The sequence below is a fragment of the Felis catus genome, chromosome B2 (assembly GCF_018350175.1).
Source record: "Felis catus isolate Fca126 chromosome B2, F.catus_Fca126_mat1.0, whole genome shotgun sequence".
NCBI classification, from domain to species: domain Eukaryota; kingdom Metazoa; phylum Chordata; class Mammalia; order Carnivora; family Felidae; genus Felis; species Felis catus.
The window spans coordinates 90,494,312-90,514,822 of record NC_058372.1 but is presented as its reverse complement, the minus strand read 5'-3'; the positions used below and the strand labels follow the sequence as shown (position 1 = coordinate 90,514,822).

General features: G+C 33.3%; 1 protein-coding gene across 4 annotated transcripts in view; it reads left to right on the top strand.

Annotated features, from left to right (window-relative positions):
• The window catches only part of ASCC3 (activating signal cointegrator 1 complex subunit 3), a 361,492-nt gene that overhangs the window by 57,952 nt on the left and 283,029 nt on the right, over positions 1-20,511 (top strand). For all 4 annotated transcript variants that reach the window (XM_019831019.3, XM_011282448.4, XM_019831018.3 and 1 more), the window contains exons 5-8: positions 6,443-6,563; positions 11,009-11,213; positions 11,935-12,076; positions 12,891-13,016. In XM_019831019.3, coding sequence (XP_019686578.2) covers positions 6,443-6,563; positions 11,009-11,213; positions 11,935-12,076; positions 12,891-13,016 — 594 coding nt within the window. The remainder of the gene's footprint in view (positions 1-6,442; positions 6,564-11,008; positions 11,214-11,934; positions 12,077-12,890; positions 13,017-20,511) is intronic.

The following is a 20,511-nucleotide window of genomic DNA, read 5'->3' as shown; positions in this document are numbered from 1 at the left end:
CCTGCTTGCTGAGTGTCTCTCAATTTTCATAGGGTTTATGAAACCTATGAAAAATTATACTATAAACATGACTCTTTGGTCTTGTCAATATCCAAACAGGATATCCAGACAGGATATTGACATGACCAAAGTTGTATTTTAAATGAAAATAATATTTTTTTCTCTAAATCTTTAAGTAAACTGATAGTCCAAGGATGTTTATCATATTTATTCTGTGGTTTCACAGACACTCAGCAAATCTTTGCATATCGCAGTTTGAGAACAAATTTATAGTTCTAATTTAAGCTCATTCTCTCTCAATTTTCATAGGGTTTATAGTATAATTTTCCATGGTATATTATTCAAACGTTTATCATTATCTTTTGCTTTTATAATGTACCATTTTGTGATTCACTTGATACTTTGTTGAGAATATAACATCCATTGTACCATTGTTCCTTTTGGAACAAAAATGATATTCAGAATATGGGATAAAGTGGGAATTACTTTTTCTGAGAGATTAACAAGCTATATTTATCTGTTAAAAGTATTACAAGAAACAAGGAAGTAATACCATTTTAAAGTTAGTGTGTACATACTCTGAAATAATTTTTTTTGACACTTAGGAATGTAGACTCTTGGTTGATTTTTTAACTTTTTCCATTCTATTTGATTTTGATAAAGAACTACTTCAATTTAATAATTTAATTTAATGAAAATGGATTTATAAAACAAGGAGAATTCTAAGAGAGACTTTATTAAAATACCTTATAATAATAATATATTGATTATAATGTGTTTTAAAAATGTTTATTTCGAGAGAGAGAGAGAAAGAGTGTGTATGTGTGTGAGAGCAGGGGAGGGGCAGAGAGAGAGGGAGAGAGAGAATCTGAAGCAAGCTCTATGCTGTCAGCACAGAACCCAATGCTGAGCTCCATCTCATGAACCGTGAGATCACAACCTGAGCCGAAATCAAGAGTTGGACACTTAACCAACTGAGCCACCCAGGCACCCCAATAATGGCTTTAACAACCTCTATCAGGGCTTTAACAACCTCTATTACTCTTGTGGTCTCCTTTAAATTTCATATCTTTAATTTATAGCCAGGGTAGTGAAACTTTCTTTCTTTTCTTTCCTTTCTTTCTTTTTTTTTGTTTTTACTTTTCTTTCGTTTCTTTCTAAACTTTGTAGTTGATGTCTGTTTCTGTACTCATGGCTAACTTTTCCCTCCCTCTTTGTTTTGTAATTTGATAGCTTCTGGAACTTGTGTCAGTGCATAGAGCAGTGATCCAGACAGCTGTACCTTTACAAATAGTCATGCTCAGTGCCAAATTAGTTTGTAGTGCAAATCTTGAATGAGAACTGCACCTGCTCTCACTGTGGATGAAAATGGCAAATGTTAGGGAAAGCATAATTTGGGGATTACTTTAAATTTGGTAACAGCTGATCTCAGAATTCTACTGGGGATTCTTCATCTTGGAAGTCATGGAAGTCCTACTATTCAGAGCAAAAACAGCTCTTTTGCTAGGTCTTAGGTATGTTATTTTTAAGAAATAATGGGCTTGAAAGAGAGAAAAGAAAAGAAAAAAGAAAAGAAAAGAAAAGAAAAGAAAAGAAAAGAAAAGAAAAGAAAAGAAAAGAAAAAAGAAAAGAAAAGAAAAGAAAAGAGAAAAGAAAAGAAAAGAAAAGAAAAGAAACAGCTCTGTGCTGTGGTGATCCTCCCCCTGAGATGTTACATTAGAAGTTGTCTTCCAAATATACCGATGTTTTCCTAAAATTATGGTGAACTAAAAAGTTGTGAATCTCTAATTTATCATGTGTGAATATTGTATTTCAGATTAAGTAAACTTGAAGTAGCTTAGAATATGTGTAAGGATAACTCTGCCATGATAATTTATCTTCTTATGGAAGAAATGGTCTCAATTTAAGAATTAACATTCTTGGAGTGCCTAGGAGGCTCAGTCGGTTAAGTGTTCAACTTTTGATTTTAGCTCAGGACATGGTCTCACAGGTCATGAGTTCAAGCCCTGCATGGGGCTCTGCGCTGACAGCGTGGAGGCTGCTTGGGATTCTTTGCCTCCCTCTCTCTCTGGCCCTCCCTGGTTTTTGCTCTCTCTAAAAAAAAAAAAAATAATAAATAAGTAAAACATTAAAAAAATAATTAACACATTCTTTGAGAGTTGATAGACTATGAAAGACATTTCATGCTGTATGTAGAGAGCATTTCTTACAATAGTTTGTTTGGAGTATGGAAGTATCTTTTAATTTGAATTTGTTGGTTTTAAAATATCACTCTTAACATTAAGCATGGGGCTTAAATTGAACTAACAGCAATTGAGAACATTCACTTAATATTTTAATAAGAAAATTGCATTCAGTGTTTATCTTTCAACCATAAGCAATTTTTTCTGGTTACTTTTAGTATTTAGTTTAAGCCATTTTGGTTTATACTTCAATGAAATATCTTCATTGATATATAATTCACATACCATGCAATTCATCCATTTAAAGTATATAAATCAGTGGTTTTTAGTATATTCATTGATATGTTCAGCCATCACCACAGTCATGTTAGAGCATTTTCCTTATCTCAAAAAGAAATCCTAAGCCTTTAGCTTCTCTCCTACTCCCTCCCACCTTCTTCTCAGTCTCTAAAGAACCACTAATCTACTTTCTGTCTCTAGAGATTTCTCTCTTCTGGACATTTCATGTAAATGGAGTCATGTGTATGTGGTCTTTTGTGACTGGCTTCTTTCACTTAGCAAAATGTTTTTAAGATTTATCCATGTTGTACACTAATTCGTTCCTTTTTATGGCTTAGTAATATCTGTTGTATGGATATACCACATTTTGTATATCCATGCTTTGGTCGGTGGACATTTGGGTTGTTCTACCTTTTGGCTATGAGAATAGCCATGTATGTATAAAAGTTTTTGTTTGGACACATGTTTTCAGTTCTTTGGGGGTATATACCTAGGAATGGAATCAATTGGTCATGTTGTAATTCTGTATTTAACTTAGTGAGGAATCGGAAAAATGTTTTCCATAGTGGCTGTACAATTTTGTATTCCCACAATGTATGGGTTTCCAGTTTTCTCCACATCCTTGCCAACACTTGTTCTTTTCCAGTTTTTTTTTTAATGGTTCTTGTGGTTTTAGTTTGCATTTCCCTGATGCATAATGATTTTGAATATCTTTTCATCTGCTTATTGGTCCTTTTTGTATTTTCCTAGGATAAATTCAGACCTTCTGCTCAGTTTTTAATTGGTTGTATTTTTGTTGGTAGTAGGAGTTCTTTATATACTCTGGGTACAGGTTACTTACCAGATATATGATTTACCAATATTTTCTCCTATTCTGCATTTTTCCTTGAAGGGGACAAATTTTGTTTTGCTAAAATCCAAATTATCTGTGTTTTCTTTTGTTGCTCATGCTTTTGGTGTCATATTTAAGAATCCTTTACCAAATCTGAGTCCATAAAGATCTTATTCTGTTTTCCTCTAAGAATTTTATGTTTAGCTCTTGCATTTAGAATACTGATCCACTTTCAGTTAATTTTTGTATATCGTATAAGGGTCTGACTTCATTCAGTTGCATGTGACTACCCAGTTGTCTCAGCATCATTCATTGAAAAGTCTCATCTTTCTTCACTGAATGGTTTTATTATGATTTTTGAAAACTTGTTTATTACTTTGAATAGTATTTTAGCGGATCGTTTAGTATTTTCTACATAGACAATCTATGAATAGAAAGTTTTACTTTTTCCTTTTAATCTGAATACCTTATATTTCTTTTTCTTGCCCAATTGCTCTGGTTTGAACCTCCAGCACAGTGTTCAATAGAAGTCACAAGTGCAAACTTTGTTGTCTTGTTTCTATTCTTAGTGGTAAGTATCCAGTGTTTTCACCATTAGGTATGATGTTCACTATGGGTTTTTCGTAGATGCCCTTCATCAGGTGGTAAAAGTACCTATATTCCTACTTTGTTAAGTGTTTTTATCATGAAAGGCTATTGGATTTTTCAAATGCTTTTTCTGCATCTGTTGAGCTGATCATGTGACTTTTGTTTTTTATTGTGTTGATATAATGTAATGCATCAACTGATTTTCTTATGTTGAACTGGTCTTATGTTCCTGATGTAAATATCACTTTGTCATGGTGTGTAATTCCTTTTCTATATTGCTGGATATGGTTTACTAGTATTTTATTTAGGTTTTGTGTCTCAACTTCTAAGAGATATTGGTCTGTAGTTTTCTTGTAATATATTTGTCTGGTTTTGGAGTTAGAGTAAGACCTGAGAGATGTTCTGTTTTTTGGAAGAATTTGTGAAGAATTGGCATTAATTCTTTTGAATGGACTCACCAGTGAAGTCATTTAGACTTCTTTGTGGGTTGTTTTAATTCAGTGTTTGACTTGTTATAGATCTATTCAGATTGTCTGCTATTTGCTAGTTTGTCTTTCTAGGAATTTGTTTATTTCATCTAATCTACCACTGCCAGGGTTTATGATTGTTATTTGCTTGTTTATTGGTTTGGTGACTAGCTGGATGTTTTAGTGCAGACAATTCCTCTAATCCTTACCCCACAGTGTTTTAGCTTCTGGTATTGTTCCTCAAGGAGGCACACTTTTGGGTATATCCACAGTCATCCTAGATGAAAGTAGTTTTGGCAGGACCCTCTGCTTTTCTTTCCGTGACCTAGCCAGCTATTAAACTTTACTAATTACCAGATAATTGCTCTGGTCACAGAAATGTCGTGGGGCATAAATTGTTCCACAAACTAATAAACTTGTGGCCACTTTGAAGGAATCGGCTCTTCCCCCCCTTGTCCTTCCTTAGTTCTCTTTTGTAACCTGGTTGTTCAATTTGTGACTCTTCTACTTGTAGTTAACCACAATCTGTGCTGTTTTTGAGAGGACCCTAAGGCTTCGACTTTCTGCCAAGTTGCACATGAGGCCCATACCTTTGGAAGAGATTGGGACCTTTCTGTTTTATAACCTAGTTCTTCCCCCAGACAAAATCTTTGAGGGAAACTCTGGAGCTAGGAGTGGGGACAAGGGACAGTTTATCTCTGACTGACACCCTTGCTCTAGGAGCTGAGTGCTGATGGAAGGGGTAGGCAGTAGCCTAAGTCCTTCTTGGCTTGCCTCTCCTGGTGTGGAATTAGTGCCTTATGAGCCAGGGTGAGAGTGATTGGGCCCCGGTATACTCCATGATGTTTAGGCCAAAAGTAGAGGTTCTAGGACTAGGGCCTTGTCCTTATATTTAGATAATGTCAGTTAAATGAACAGCAAAAAGAAAATATTTATTAAATAGTTAGCATTTCATATATACTTAACATAAGTTCCTACTTTAATTATGATTTTGTGTGGAATGAATCTCTGAGAATAGTTAGAATTTGGCTGATATAAAATCTTCACATGTAAAATTAGATATAACATTTCTGGACAGGAGGAAAAAACATCCTGGAACCATACTGGAAGAAATTGAAAGGCTTTCTGGAGCAGTTACTTTGTATAATTATGTGATTGAAAGTCTTTTCTTAATCCTAAAACTGGCTCTCTGACTTGAATAAACTTAATCTTTGGCAACTGCTCTGCATAAGATACACATGGAAATTTTTTATGAAAAGTTACATAAAGTACTTTGTGGAACTGTGTTTTAGATTTCAGATTTATTAAGCATTAAAAATTATTAATTAAGGGGTGCCTGGGTGGCTCAGTCGGTTGAGTGTCCAACTTTGGCGCAGGTCATGATCTCACTGTTCATGAGTTCGAGCCCTGTGTTGGGCTCTGTGCTGACAGCTCAGAGCCTGGAACCTGCTTCAGATTCTGTGTCTCCCTCTCTCTCTCTGCCTCTCCCCAACTTGTGCTCTGTCTCTCTCTGTCTCAAAATTAAATAAAATTTTAAAAAGTATTAATTAAACATTAATAAAATAAATTTAATAAAATAATACAATTAATTATTAAGCATTAAAAATGTGTGTCATGAATCATTAAAACATTTTAATGGTTCTTTAACTCTAAAGTGATAGCTGTTATGTGTAGTAAGTTGGAAGAAAATTCATACTCTGGACTCTATTTGCCAAAACCAGAACAATATTAAAAAGCAAATTAATTTTGGAATTTCATTTGGTTATACCTAGGAAAGGCAAGTGTAAGGATTTATAATTATGTGATTTGTTGTATATATGTTATAATTATTTATATACCATATATATCATAATCATGATTACTTTTACAGATTGAATCATGTGCTTTAGTAATTGCATATTGACTTCGTAAACCTGAAAGATATGTAACAATATGAAGAGTTGCTTTTCTTTCCTAAGTTACTATTTTTTTCCAAGGTATTGTTTGGGTACTTCTTGCTCTAGTAGTTTGGCTTCATACCTCTGTTGAATAAGGTATTAATAACTTGAAAAAGGTGATTTGAGTTAACAGTTGTTTTTGATTCTTCTTTTAAGCTATTTGAACTGCTGGGACCTGATGGACTTGAACTTATTGAGAAACTCCTCCAGAACAGAATTACAATTGTGGATAGATTTCTTAATTCTTCAAATGATCATAAGTTGCAGGCTCTTCAAGGTAAGAAAGTGTTCAGTGGTAATTCCAATTTAAAGGAAGATTTCATTGGTTGGCAAATCTTTTTAATATAATTATACATTAATATCCTTTGGTCTATTATATAATTTAGCGATACCACTTTTTAAAGTATATTTTAGATATGGCAGATTATGAAACAAATACCACAATGCCCTAAATAGGCTGTTATGGTAGAGATTCTATTCTGTTTAGGTATGGCATTTTTTTAAATTTTTTTATTTTTTATTTTTTATTTTTTGCTGAAGGTTTGAATAGATACGTTTTTTTTTTTTTTTTTCAAGCAACTGCATTTGATATTAACTGTGGGCCAGTAGTGTTATTTCTTCCCAACTTTTTTATTTTGAAAACTTTCAAACCTAGATAGTACAAGGATAGTACAGTGAACACTTGCATACCTTTGTGTAGATTCGACAGTTAACATTTTGCTTTCTTTCTCTTATTATCCTCTTTACACATGCACTCACTCACATATACATAAACAAACACCTACATTTAACATTTTTGATGAACAGTGGTCTGGAAGTTGCAGACATCATAATATTTCACCTGTAAAATCTTCATCGTACATTTAAGAACAATAGCAGTCTCCTACTAAACTGTAATACAGTTATCATGCTCAGCAAATTGAACATTTATATTGTCATGTATCACATGTATTTAAAAGCCCCAGTAGAATTAGAGTAGTTGAGGAAGCCAAAATAATTTTAAAAAAATGCTTTGCTTACTATGATACAACTGATGCTGAACTCAGATTTTAAGTCATAAGCAGGAAACCTGAATTTCTTACTTTTACCCAAATGTTCTTTGCCAGCCTTATATATAGTTTGAAATTTTAAAAAGTGCCTGGGCATAAAAAATTAGACATCCCTCCCTTCTTCAAATGAATTGGCATTTATCATTTTTTAATGTAAGTTATGTTATCTTTTCCTCACATATATGAGTATGGCACTAAAATGAAGTTACGAAAAGAACCTTGATTTAAATACAAAATTTCTTGGGGCTTTCTTATCCTATACTTTGATTACTGGTAGTTTCCTGGAGTTTTCTTGAGATTTTTAGAAACTTAGAAGAATTGAGTTTAGCCACTTTGTCTTTATGCAAGTTTCGTTGTGCTTTAACTATGTTTATCACTTACAAACTGCCTTGCTCTAAGAAGGCTCTCCCACCTGCTAAAGATATTTATCACACATTGTTGGAAACCACCAGAGTTTAAGAGCATTTAAAATGGGTGTCCGCCAGAAAGAAAGGAATGAATGTAAATATCTAGTCTTGCAGTGTAAATTCTGACAATTTATTGTTTATTTTGTCAGTCTCCTAAGTGTTGATATAGGGATACATATTGATCTCACCTGTTAATAGTGCTAATTTACTTAACAGAAAGTTCAAAATGATTCCAGCTTCACCTGTGGTTTTTTTTTTGTTTTTTTTTTTGGAACTATAGGTGATGAGTTAGTGTTGTCTTGCAGTTTAATTATGTTCATTTTTGTATAACATTTATACACAAATTTTATTGTCTTTGGATAACTTTTTAGAAGCAACATAGTTTTGAACCCAAAAACAGATATTAGATTTGAATTATTAAAAAAAATATTTGAACCATCAATCTGCCCAGAAATATTATCTACTTTTCTCATACTGCTTTTACTCTTTTATTCTAAGCTAGATCATTATTATTGCCACTATCTAAGAGTAGTAATTTTACTATAGAAAAGTGGGGTATTAGTAGGCTTTAACTTTGTCTAAGGACTATTGTAAAGAAGCTGACAACCAGCATGTTTCAGATTTTTTTTTCAGTAGAGTTTTTTGTGTACATGGCTTAAACAGATATTTTCCTTTATTTGCGGGGAGGGAGGTGGTATGGAAAGGAAATATTCTTGAAGAAAAGATTCTTCAGACTCTTATTACTTTATCAGTGTTCTCATCCATTTGTATCTTCTGATCTAATTTTGTGTTGAGGATCCTTCAAAATTCTTTAAAAACTACCAAATTATATTTGCATTCTTTATTAAGCTACTTTATTTTTTTTTTATTTTTATTTTTTTCTCTCAACGTTTATTTATTTTTGGGACAGAGAGACAGAGCATGAACGGGGGAGGGGCAGAGAGAGAGGGAGACACAGAATCGGAAACAGGCTCCAGGCTCCGAGCCATCAGCCCAGAGCCTGACGCGGGGCTCGAACTCACGGACCGCGAGATCGTGACCTGCCTGAAGTCGGACGCTTAACCGACTGTGCCACCCAGGCGCCCCTTTATTAAGCTACTTTAATATGACCATCACATCCCATCCTTTTCTTTATTCCTCCAAAATCGTGGTCTTAGAAGTTGCTTCTTACTATTTATCATTTTCTAGTTTTCATAATGATTTTTTTAAAACTTTTTAATCCAGATGCGCATCACCCATTTTATCTCTTCTGTTTTTATTATAACCAGGAAATGTAGGTGAGAAGTGGGTGGGTAAAGTGGATTGACTGCTAAGGTGAGGATAGTTGTAAATTAAATTCTATTTTTAGGGCTGATGTGAAGAATGTTTACTCCAGGGTGTGTCATAAAATAAAAATTAAGTTAGCTTATGCTATCAAAGACATTGTTTTGAGTAGTTACACAAGATCTTTTTGGTCATGATTACATTCTAAAAGGATACAAGCTTCCACATTCTTCTTCAGTAAAATTTTATAGAATTACTGGTAAACTTATTCATTTCATTTCTACTTTTCAGGCTCTAAAGTTAACTGAACCTACCAAGGAAAACTATACATTTAAATTTTTGCTGCTGTATGACTTACTTTGAAAATTACCTATTATGTTCAGTGTTACAGGATTCCAGTATATTCTCTTTGAGGCTTAAAAAAGCTATTTATGAAGCAGACCTGTTTTCTTCTTATTACATTTGTTTAAAATGTTAATTACATTAGCATAGCACTTAGAGTGTCATCCAGGGTATTTAGTTTCACACACAGAATCCTTAACATTCATTTATATAATAAATACATAGTGTTATTCACATGGTATTATTCACATTCTACTTAATACAGCACCCAGTGCTTATCACAAGTTCCCTCCTTTGTACCCATCACTCATCTAGCCCATCTCCACCCACCTCCCTTTGTCAAACCTGTCTGTTCTCTACCACTGAAAGTTAATTGGCTACAAACTTAATCATTATAATAGATGTATAAGACTTTATCAAAAAGTAAAATATATATGACCTAGAAAAAAACTTTATTTCAGAACTGTACTAATATAAAGGAGATCATATCTCATTTCATAGTTTTCATGTGATAAGTCTTTATTTCTCAGTTTCCTTCTTGAGATTTCTAAAACCATTATACAGAGGGGTTACTTCATGTGATTGAGAGTTAAAATGATTTATTCAAAATTACGTACTGAGGTAGTGACAAATGACTGAGAACTGTGAAGATTTGACTTAAATGAATTAGAAGGCTATTTCGCTATCTTGATGCTTTCTTAATTCCTTCCTTGTTCGGTGTGGGATCTTGGAGTTTAATAAAATAACTTTGTACTGTGCTCCTTCAGAGTATGGACCAAGTTTAGTTCTTTATTGCTTCCTAGCCTAGCAGCAGTGCCTGAAACTAGTAGGTCCCCAATACAGTAAATGTGTATTGATTTGGATTGCTTTCAGCAACATTCCTGTGATTTCCTTTAGGGCCACAGTGAGCCAGGATACTACTACTTCAAAAGATTTAATTAAACATAGAAGGTTAATCCTGTTGGAAGAAAAAAATTTCCTGAATATTGAGTTGACCAAACCACAGGTTTAAGTTGGACCTTGTAGATGAAACATTGAACTTTCATTGACCTGATTGTTAGTGGCTCTAGCCATCTTCCCTTGTTTTGTTTTGTTTTTAACTGTATTTCCATGGAAAGGTGGATCACAGTCTTTATTTGCCTGGTCATCTTCTAAATATATCCTGAGCTAATGTTAATAAATTGTATTTCATGTATAAGTGAGTAAAAACATATATTCAATTTAACACAGTAAGGCTGTTACACAGGGAAAAGTTATATCTAATATGTAAAGAATATATTTATTTCATTATTATGTTAACAGTAAGTGCTAATTAGCATTGATAATTATTATATTTATTGAAATTATGTAAACAAATAATTTCAAAATTATAAAACTGAATTTTGAAGTTCCTGATGTTATGTGTAAGAATTTATGACACTAAACTATGTAGTGTGTATGAAGAAAATATCTACTGACTTTTCTTAACCACTGTCTAATATCACTTAGATATCACATTAAAAAAAAAACAACTCTCCATAAAACATACAATTGAATATGACAGTTTTAAAAAAACTGAATTATTAGAGCATTGTGCTATTTTATATTTTGGTGAAGGGGAAAAATGGTTTTCCTAAAGCTTAAACTCATAGAACATGATATTTCTTAAATTTGCTTTGTAGACAATTGCAAAAAAATTTTAGGAGAAAATGCTAAACCTAACTATGGTTGTCAAGTTACCATTCAGTCTGAACAAGAAAAGCAATTAATGAAACAGTATCGTCGTGAAGAAAAAAGAATTGCCAGACGAGAAAAAAAGGCTGGAGAAGATGGAGAAATTGCAGAAGGAGTTATGTGCTTTGATCCTAAGGAATTGCGGATACAAAGGTAATAAAAACCAGAAGCTGAAAGATGCTTCTGTTGTAATTGCTACCTTTATGCATTATTTTTTGGTTAGTCTTAACAATTTAGATAACTCGTACTTCTAGTAAGGTTTTCTTATAAGAACAGACTTTTGTTGTATGAAAACCTAATTTTCTGGGATAAGAATGCAATGATCTTCTTAATTAGAATATTCTTGGTTACATCTATGTAGGTGAGAATTTTAGATTATAGAAGTAAGCTATTTTGGGTGCTGTGCGCAAACCACTAGGTTAAAATTTGTAAAGCTTACACAGATTTATTTTGAGACTTTTGGGTTTTTTTCTAGCTTAATAAGAATACTTTTCCTTGTGTTATTTAGAAGTAGAAAGGAAGAAAAAGAAACAAGAGCATTATGATATTTGTTCTTTAAATTTTGAATACTATTTTTATAAAGGAATTATACCTTGTTAAACATCTTTGGATTGTGACAAACAAAATTATAAATAAAAAACACTAAGTTAAACTTATCAAATGATGTCATCTAAAAATAGTACCTACAAAATGTGTTAACTCCTATGTAGTTACATTGAAAATGTCAGGATTACTAATATCTTTCTTTGTGTAATTTAATTTCTTCCACTTCATAATGGAAAGCTACCTGAAATTGTTCTTATAGTGACTTTGTACTGGCTTCCTTTTGCTAGATAAAAATTTTGTATTTATCCTACTGTTTTTATATTTACAGAGAGCAGGCACTTATGAATGCTAGAAGTGTTCCAATTCTGAGTAGGCAGAGAGACATGGACGTTGAAAAAATACGTTATCCCCATGTTTATGATTCCCAGGCTGAAGCCATGAGAACATCAGCATTCATTGCTGGTGCAAAGGTATGTCACTGGTATATGACCACTTTGGGATAATAGGTCTATTCTGAGGAAATAACACATAGATTTTTCCTGTGTCTTTTCTGGCTCTTATACTAGTTGATATACTATGCTAACTTTAATTTCAAAATATTGGGGAAAATGAGATAATGCAGTGTATGGAAACTTCTTGACACATATTAGGTACTCAAAATGTATTTGTTCTCTTCCCTTTTGTTATTTATGGAACTTGTATTTTTGAGTTTTAGTGGTTACATCACTTTTTTAATGTTCTTTACACTATGTATATGGCACAGTTTTCCTAGCAACACAAGTATATTTGTCTTCAGGATACCATCTAATCAATATATACTTAAAACTCATTAACATAATATGGTCTGTGTGTTATATGAGAGATCCAGTATATGAATAATTTGTGTGTGTGTGTGTGTGTGGTTTTTTGGTTTGTTTTTGTTTTGCTTAAGCTTGTTTTTCTTTAAAAAAATATTTTTGGGGGAGACAGAGAGACAGAGTGCAAGCAGGGGAGGGGCAGAAAGAGAGGGAGACACAGAATCTGAAGCAGCTCCAGGCTCCGAACTGTCAGCACAGAGCGCAGCAGGATCATGACCTGGGCCAAAGTCTGACTCTTAACCCACTGAGCTACGCAGGCACCCTTGTTTTTCTTTAAACTAGCTAAATTTATTTACCACTGCTATGTCTAAAGACATTAGTGTTCTCTTTCTCTCTTTCTCTTTCTTTCTCTTTCTCTCTAATTAAATAATCTCTACCAGAGCAATTGTTTGTATTATTATTTAATTTTAATTTTTGATGTTTATAGATGATTTTACCAGAAGGAATTCAAAGAGAGAATAACAAGATGTATGAAGAAGTAAAGATTCCCTATAGTGAACCAATGCCAGTTGGCTTTGAGGAAAAACCAGTTTATATCCAAGACTTAGATGAGGTAAGATGATCATTTTATAAAGTTGTTATTTTTGGTGCTTGGTATGTTTTCTGAATAGATTTTTATTTAAAAAATTATTTTTAAAAGTTAGTAGTTGGCTAATAGAGAGCTATATGCAGTTAGTTACTAAAAATTTACAATAGGGGAGTTTAAACCTTAAAAAGTCATTCCTTCACACATTAAACATTTTTGTGCATATATTTCTGTAATTTCATGTTTATTTTGGCTATTTCAGCTAATATTTGGTTTAACCCATGTAGGCAGGCTTAGACTGTTTTAAAGGATTCATGTATTGATATATCAAATGGTCAGTCTATAAAATAATAGAATGCTATTTGGGGAGGGGATCAAATTCTAAACTATTTACTTTTTTCTCAGCTTTTAAATTTTGAGTAATTTCAAACATATGGAAAAGTCGCATAAATAGTATTATCCATATATCTTTTGTCTTCACTTACCATTTGTCAAAATTTTCCATATTTGCTTTATCTCAAAATAAATATTTCTTAATTTACTTTTAGATTTGCTTAAATTGTTCAACTTGTGATTTATTATTTTCCTGAATTTTTAGAGTTTTTTTTTTTTTTAGAGTTTTAATAATATAGTTTTAGGAAGGAATTATTTATAATTTTTACTTCTGCTTAAATTGTGAGGGTTTGAGAAATTTTCATTATAAAGCTATGTAGAGAAATAATCATTCCCTTAAGTAAACTTATCAAGTAGTGCCAATCCAAGATACATTGGAAACTCAGTATACTCATTGTAGTTAAAACAGTGCTGTAGTAAACTTGTATGGCCCTTAGAAGGAACATACAGAAATATAAATTATATCGAGTGTTGTGTCCTAGTGGTTTTAGAGAACATCAATATATTGAGAGTGCTAGTCTGACTTAGTATTTAAAGTTATTTGAATGATTTCTAGTAATAGGGCATTGTTAGATAAATTGTAATGCAGATTAATGACTAACTTTGTAATCAGGTGTTCTTGGGATCAGATTTATTGAATTGTATGTAAATCGAAGTGAAAATTGTTCAGATAGTCTTTTAAAATGTATTTGAAAACATCTTAATTAGGGTACATATTTGTCAGAATTTAGTTTTGCATATAATTTACTTAGCAAATCTGTGGAGTGTAATTAAAGTTTACACTGAAGGGAAAATTACATTGAAGGTAAAATTGAAGTTTTTGGTGATCAGCATCATAGGGAAAGTCCAAATTCATGAAGTTTTAGAGTGCACAGGAGGCTATAGGAAGAGAATTAGTATATTGAAGCTAACTTCTTCTTTTTCTTTACTTTTTTTTAAATGTTTATTTACTTTTGAGAATGCATGAGCGGGGAAGGGGCAGGGAGAGGGAGACAGAATCTGAAGCAGGCTCCAGGCTCCAAGCTATCAGCCCAGAGTCTGAGGCAGAGCTCGAACCCACAAACCGTGAGATCATGACCTGAGCCATAGTTGGAAGCTCAACCGACTGAGCCACTCAGGTGCCCCGAAGCAAACTTCCTAAGTTTACAATCAAAGCAAACATGAGTGTAGGAGGGCATATCATCTTATCCCTTTTTATAAGAGGAGACAGTTCTCCCCATAGTTTTTTTTTTTTTTTTATCAGCTCCTCAATACTCACCTGCACCAAATGCATCCATGCATACCTAAAATATGTACTTTATTTGAAGAAAAATGGCAAAGATGTAAGATACCTGAAGAGTATTCATGTAGAGAGTGAGGGTGTGATCATATAGAGTATTTCATGTAGGCAGCATTGATAATGGGTGAGAACCTCTGATCAGTATCTCTTCAACCTTAGAGTTAAGAACACAGTTTCAATCAAATATATATCAATTAATAGTTATCAAACAGTTTCAGTCAAATATGTTGGTTATTGAGGCTTAAAGTATATAATCCAGCACTTTTGGCACTTGTCTGCATCCTAGGTTGCCTATTTTTTGTGTACTGTGGGATCTTGTCATCTGGGTATTAAACTCACTGAGAAATCAAATATATACATAAGCATGTGCTAAATTCAAAAAAGAATTCTTAATTTAGTTTAAGGTATACCAATTATTTAAAGTATACATATTATTTAAAGCTAACCTTTTCTGTCACCAAAATGAAGTTCCTTTATATATATTTATATATGTGTATGAGTGTGTAATTTATATGTAGTCATTCAGAAATACCAAATAATGGAGTCAAGCAAAAAGAACAGCATAAAAAATAACGACAGCCAACCAGAATTAACTACATTCTACACATATGTGTGCATTTTATTTTGTTTTATGAAATGGCATTATATCACACATACTGTTTGTGTCTATTTGTATATTTATCTACATACATCTTTCCATGTCAGCAAACATATCTCCAGCATCATTTATAATCACCATACAGTATTCCATTTTATACCTTTATTACTTTTAAACTGATTCCTTTTTGTTACAGTTTTAAGTTGTTTTCTACAGTAAGTTTACATATTAGACTAAAATTATAATTTTATATTGCTGGGTTTCATCCTCTGCATCAGAATTATCTGTAGATCTTTTTCAAAATCCAAGTGACTTGGCTTCTATAAAATTAAAATCTCTTGAGAAGGGTCCAGGTACCTGTATTTTGAAGATGATTTTTGGAGCACTGTAGGTGATTCTGAAATACAGCAGGACCTAATTTTGTACATAATTCTTTTTAAACCTTACCAGTCATTATAAGCATTATCATCATTGAAGTTTATTTTGATTTGTGTATTAAATATTAACATTTTTCATGTGAAAAAATTAGCATTCATTGTATAATGAATGAATCAGGCTTCTTATTTTTCTTTCATATTTATTTCTAAATAAATACTTTGTTCATTTTAATTTAGGTTATAAGAGTAAGAGTTTTCCTAAAATGGGTTAATTTCATCTACAACCTTAATGTTTGTTTGCTGTGTAATGTAATATATTTATGGGTTCCATGGATTAGGATCTGGACATCAGTGGGGATCATTATTCTGCCTACCACACATGAGAGTTTAACTTTTCTTCCATTGAAGAATATCAGTGTTGTTTAGAGTTTTTGGCTATTACAAAGTGTGTAATTCTCCTTAGGCTGCCATAACCACAGCCGGGGTAGCTTAAGCAATGAACATTTATTTTTTCACAGTTTTGGAGGTTAGAAATCCCAGAAAAAGGTGCTGATAGATTTAGTTTCCAGTGAAGACTCTCTTCCTGGCTTGCAGACAGGCACTTTCTCACTGTGCTCCCGTGGCTTTACATGGGCTCTTCTCTGTATTGTGTCTCTTCCTCTTAAAGGACACCAGCTTTATTGGATTAGGACTTCACTCAGATTACCTTATTTAACTTTGTTACTTTCCTAAAGGCTCTGTCTCCAAACACTGTAACACTGGGAGTTAAAGCTTTAATTTATGTACTTAAATTATAAGATGAAACCTAATTCCATCCATGAGATGGATAAAGCTGCTCTAGACATTGGTATACAGGTTTTTGTGTGAACAAAAGTTTTCATTTCTTTGGACTAATGCCTGAGAGTTCAATTGTTGGGTCATTATTGTAGCTGCATAGTTTTTTTAAGGAAAACTACCACACTGTTTTCTGGGGAACATTTTGTATTCCCACCAGCAATCCAGTATGATTCAGTTTCTCCACGTATTCACAAGCATTTGGTCTTATCAGTATTTTTATTTTAGCCATTTTAATTTATATTTTTATGTTTTATTTATATTTATATGTATACTTTAACCATTCTGATAGAGTGTAGAGATTTCTCATTGTGGCTTTAATTTGCCCTTTTATAAGCAGTAATAGTAATTAGATAATACATTCAAATGCAAATGTCATTATAAGTACATAAGTAAATCGTTTGATGTCATGTAGCTTTACATAATGATCCCACCAGATGTCATTAGCATGAGTAGTAATTTAGACCTCAGGAAAAAATATAGGTGTTAGCAGAATGTTAGCTTAGTGGATGCCTTTGTTGGCTTGGATCTTTTTTATATAAGGTAGAATCAATATATATCAGGAATAGTACTCTTGAAGATGGTATCTTTCTCTTTTTACTGACATCATAATTGCATGCCATTCCTAACAGTCCTACAGAACTATAGATAAAATGCTTTTATATCCTTTCTTGACTGAATGTCACATCAGATAATTGTGTCCTGTTTGCAACGCAAAGTTGAAGGTTGAAAGTAGAACTGTTGCAGAAGAGAGAAATGCTGAGCTCCTGAGTTAAGAAAGTGGCATCCTACATGAAAAAGGGGATAATGGAGAATAATTTAGGTACCAGTATATAAGATCTGATGACTGATTAAATGAGAGGGGATGAAGCAGAGAGAAGACTCCAGAATGACATCCAAGTTTTTGTTTGAATCTAGAATGATATCCGGGGCGTCATGGGTGAGTGATAGTGCCATTTACCAAGCTGAGGAATAGAAGAAAAGGAAAGGCTTGTATATGTTAAGTTTAGGAGGCAATACACCATGTTAGTTAAGAGCAGAGCCTCTGATTCCAGGCTGACCTAGTTTGACTTGGACCCCCCACTTTCTAGTTGTGAGACTTTGGGCGAGTTACTGTCCTCTCTGAAATCCAGTTTTCATTTGTAGAATTGGGATAATAGAACCTCCCTTATAGTTTAATGGTGAGAATTAATATATGTAAAACATGTTGAAGAGTGTTGTGTATTTAATACATTTTAGCTAAAATATTAGCTTAAAATGAAAAGTGTAGTGATGAAAACTAGCATTGGCAGGTAAGTGTATGGACAAAATGAAAAGACTTATTGTTACTTTGGAAATTATATTTATTAAATAATTTACTTCTGTGTTCATTTATGCTATTCAGCTATTCTTTCATTCCAAACATATGTAGAGTATTATTGGATGCTATCATACAAGATCAGGAAGAACTAAACTCATAGTCATTCTATTAAGGCATCGAGAGTGGTTTCTAATTAATTGATAGCAGTTAAAGAAACCAGTCATTATAATTATCGACATCTGTGGTTATTCAAGTCAGACATTTTGAAAAAAGTCAAACAGAATAAATATAAAAAGTATTGCTGGGGCATTTGGGTGGCGCGGTCAGTTAAGTGTCCACCTCTTAATTTCGGTTAGGGCATGATCTCAAGATTCATGAGTTCGAGCCCCACATTGGTGTTTGCACAAGTGCAGAGGCTGCTTGGGATTCTCTCTCTCCCCCTCTCTCTGTCTGCCCCTCACCCACTTTTGCTCCCTTGAAAGAAATAAACTTTAAGAAAAATATATTACTTTTCTTTTGGTTTTATTTTGTTTTCTGAACCTGAGCTGGGGATCTTAAAGCCAGAGTTTGTAGACATGGTTTGATTCAATCAGATTATAAAGGCAAGAAAGCTAAATAAGCACCCAGAAAAACACTTTAGAGTGTGGATCTTTTTCATGAGGCCACTTTGAAAAGGATGAAATGTTGCTAAAACCTGGACATGCTCCCAAAGCCTTTCCTGAAACAGCTCACAAGGCTGGTTATTACACTGTCAAGCATATCATCAGTTTCATCAGAAGCATGGCCTTGAATCACTCCTTGCCTTTTTAAGAGGTGGTATCAAGAAATAATAACAAAATATAAAGTTGAAAGTTGAAAAGTGAGTTTACAATCTTTTTTACACTGATAGCGATCTTAGCAAAGAATATTTCATTAAATTTCATGGGGAAAGAAATGATGTAGCACAAATTAAATTTCTACTCATTTTGTCAAATTCTAATTTCCCTTGATACATGCCTACCATCACCTGGAGACTAGAGCCATGTGAATCCTGATGCTAATATATTTGTTTGCTAGTTTTTTGAGCACGTATTAGCATTAAAACAAACAAATGAACAAACAGACTTGTAAATGTAGACTACTTATGCATCTTTATAAACCCCACAATACATTGTTATTCTTTTTGCTTTAACAGTCTTTTTAAGATATTAAGATTTCTAACAATAACAAAAAAAGTTTTTTTTATACTTGTGCACATATCAGGTACCTTTTATGCTTTTGTCTAGATCCAGATTTCCATCTAGTATTCATTTCTTAGAGTGCAAGTTTGTTGATGAATTCTTTCAGCTTTGTATGTCTGAATAAAAATCTTCATTTTGTCTTGTTCTTGAAAGATATTTCATTTGATATAGATTCCAGTTTGAGGCACCTGGGTGGCTCAGTCAGTTGAATATCTGTCTGACTCTTGATGCGGCTCAGATCATAATTCCAGGGTTGCAGGACTGAGCCCCACTTCAACTACATACTGAGTGTGGAGCCTGCTTAAGATTCCCTCTATTTCTGTCTGTCTGTCTGTCTCTCTCTCTCTCTCTTCCTCCCTCTCTCTCCCTCTCTCTCACTCTCCCTCTTCCTCTCTCTCTCTCTCCCCTCCCCTGCTCACACACCATCTCTCTCTCTATATATAAAATAAAATAAAGTTTAATTTAATTTAAAGTAAAGTAAAATTTAGAATTCCAGGTTGACAGTTTCTTTTTTTTTTTGGTCAGTCCTTCTAGATGTAGCTGCATTTGTCTTCTTATGTTGTTTCTGATAAGAAGTATGCTCTCATTCTTAATCCTCTATGTCATGTGCTTTTTTTTTTTCTGGTTGATTTTTAAGATTTCTTTTTTATTGGTTTTAGGCATTTTGATTATGATATGACTTTATATTAGCTTTCTGTTGTCATACAAGAAATTACCAAAAATTAGTGATTTAAAACATCAATTTGTTATCTCAGAGTTCTGAAAGTCTGATTTGGGTAGGCTTGACTGGGATCTCTGTTCCTGGTTTTATAAGGGTGAAACTATTGTGTTGGCCAGGCTGAAGGGGAAGGATTCCCTTACAAGGTCATTCAGATTGTTGGCCATATCCACTTTGTAGGGGTTGTAGAACTGAGGTTCCTGATTCTTTTCTGTCTGTTGTTCTTAGCTCCTAAAGACTACTCACCTTCTCTGGCATATGGCTCACTCCAGCTTCACAGCCAACAAGGGAGTATCAATTTCCCATGTGCTCTAAATCCTTGACTTCATGTGGCAGTGAAAAAACTCTGACTTTAAAAGATTTGTGTGATTAGGTCAGATTCACCCAGATAATCTTCCTTACTAAAGGTCAGCTATTTCATATAGCATAATGGAATCATGGAAATAACGTCCATCATATTCAAAGTTCTGGGATTTATGCAGGGAGTTATGCTGTGGAGTGGTGGCAGGGATTGAGGAGGAAATCTTGAGAGCCAGTTTAGGATTCTGCCTACCACTGCCTCGATGTGGTTTTCTTCCAGTGTTTTGTTGAAGCATTGGTTAAGCATCTTGGATCTGTGGGTTTCTGGTCTTCATCATGTGGGAAATTTCTAACCATTATTTTTTAATTTTTTTACCCCTTCTTCCCTTTCAGGAAGTCTTACACAGATAAATTAGGGTTCCTGAAACAGTCACACAGCTTACTGATGTTCTATTAACTTTTGCTTTGTTTTATTTATTTATTTTTTGAAATTTTTCTATCTT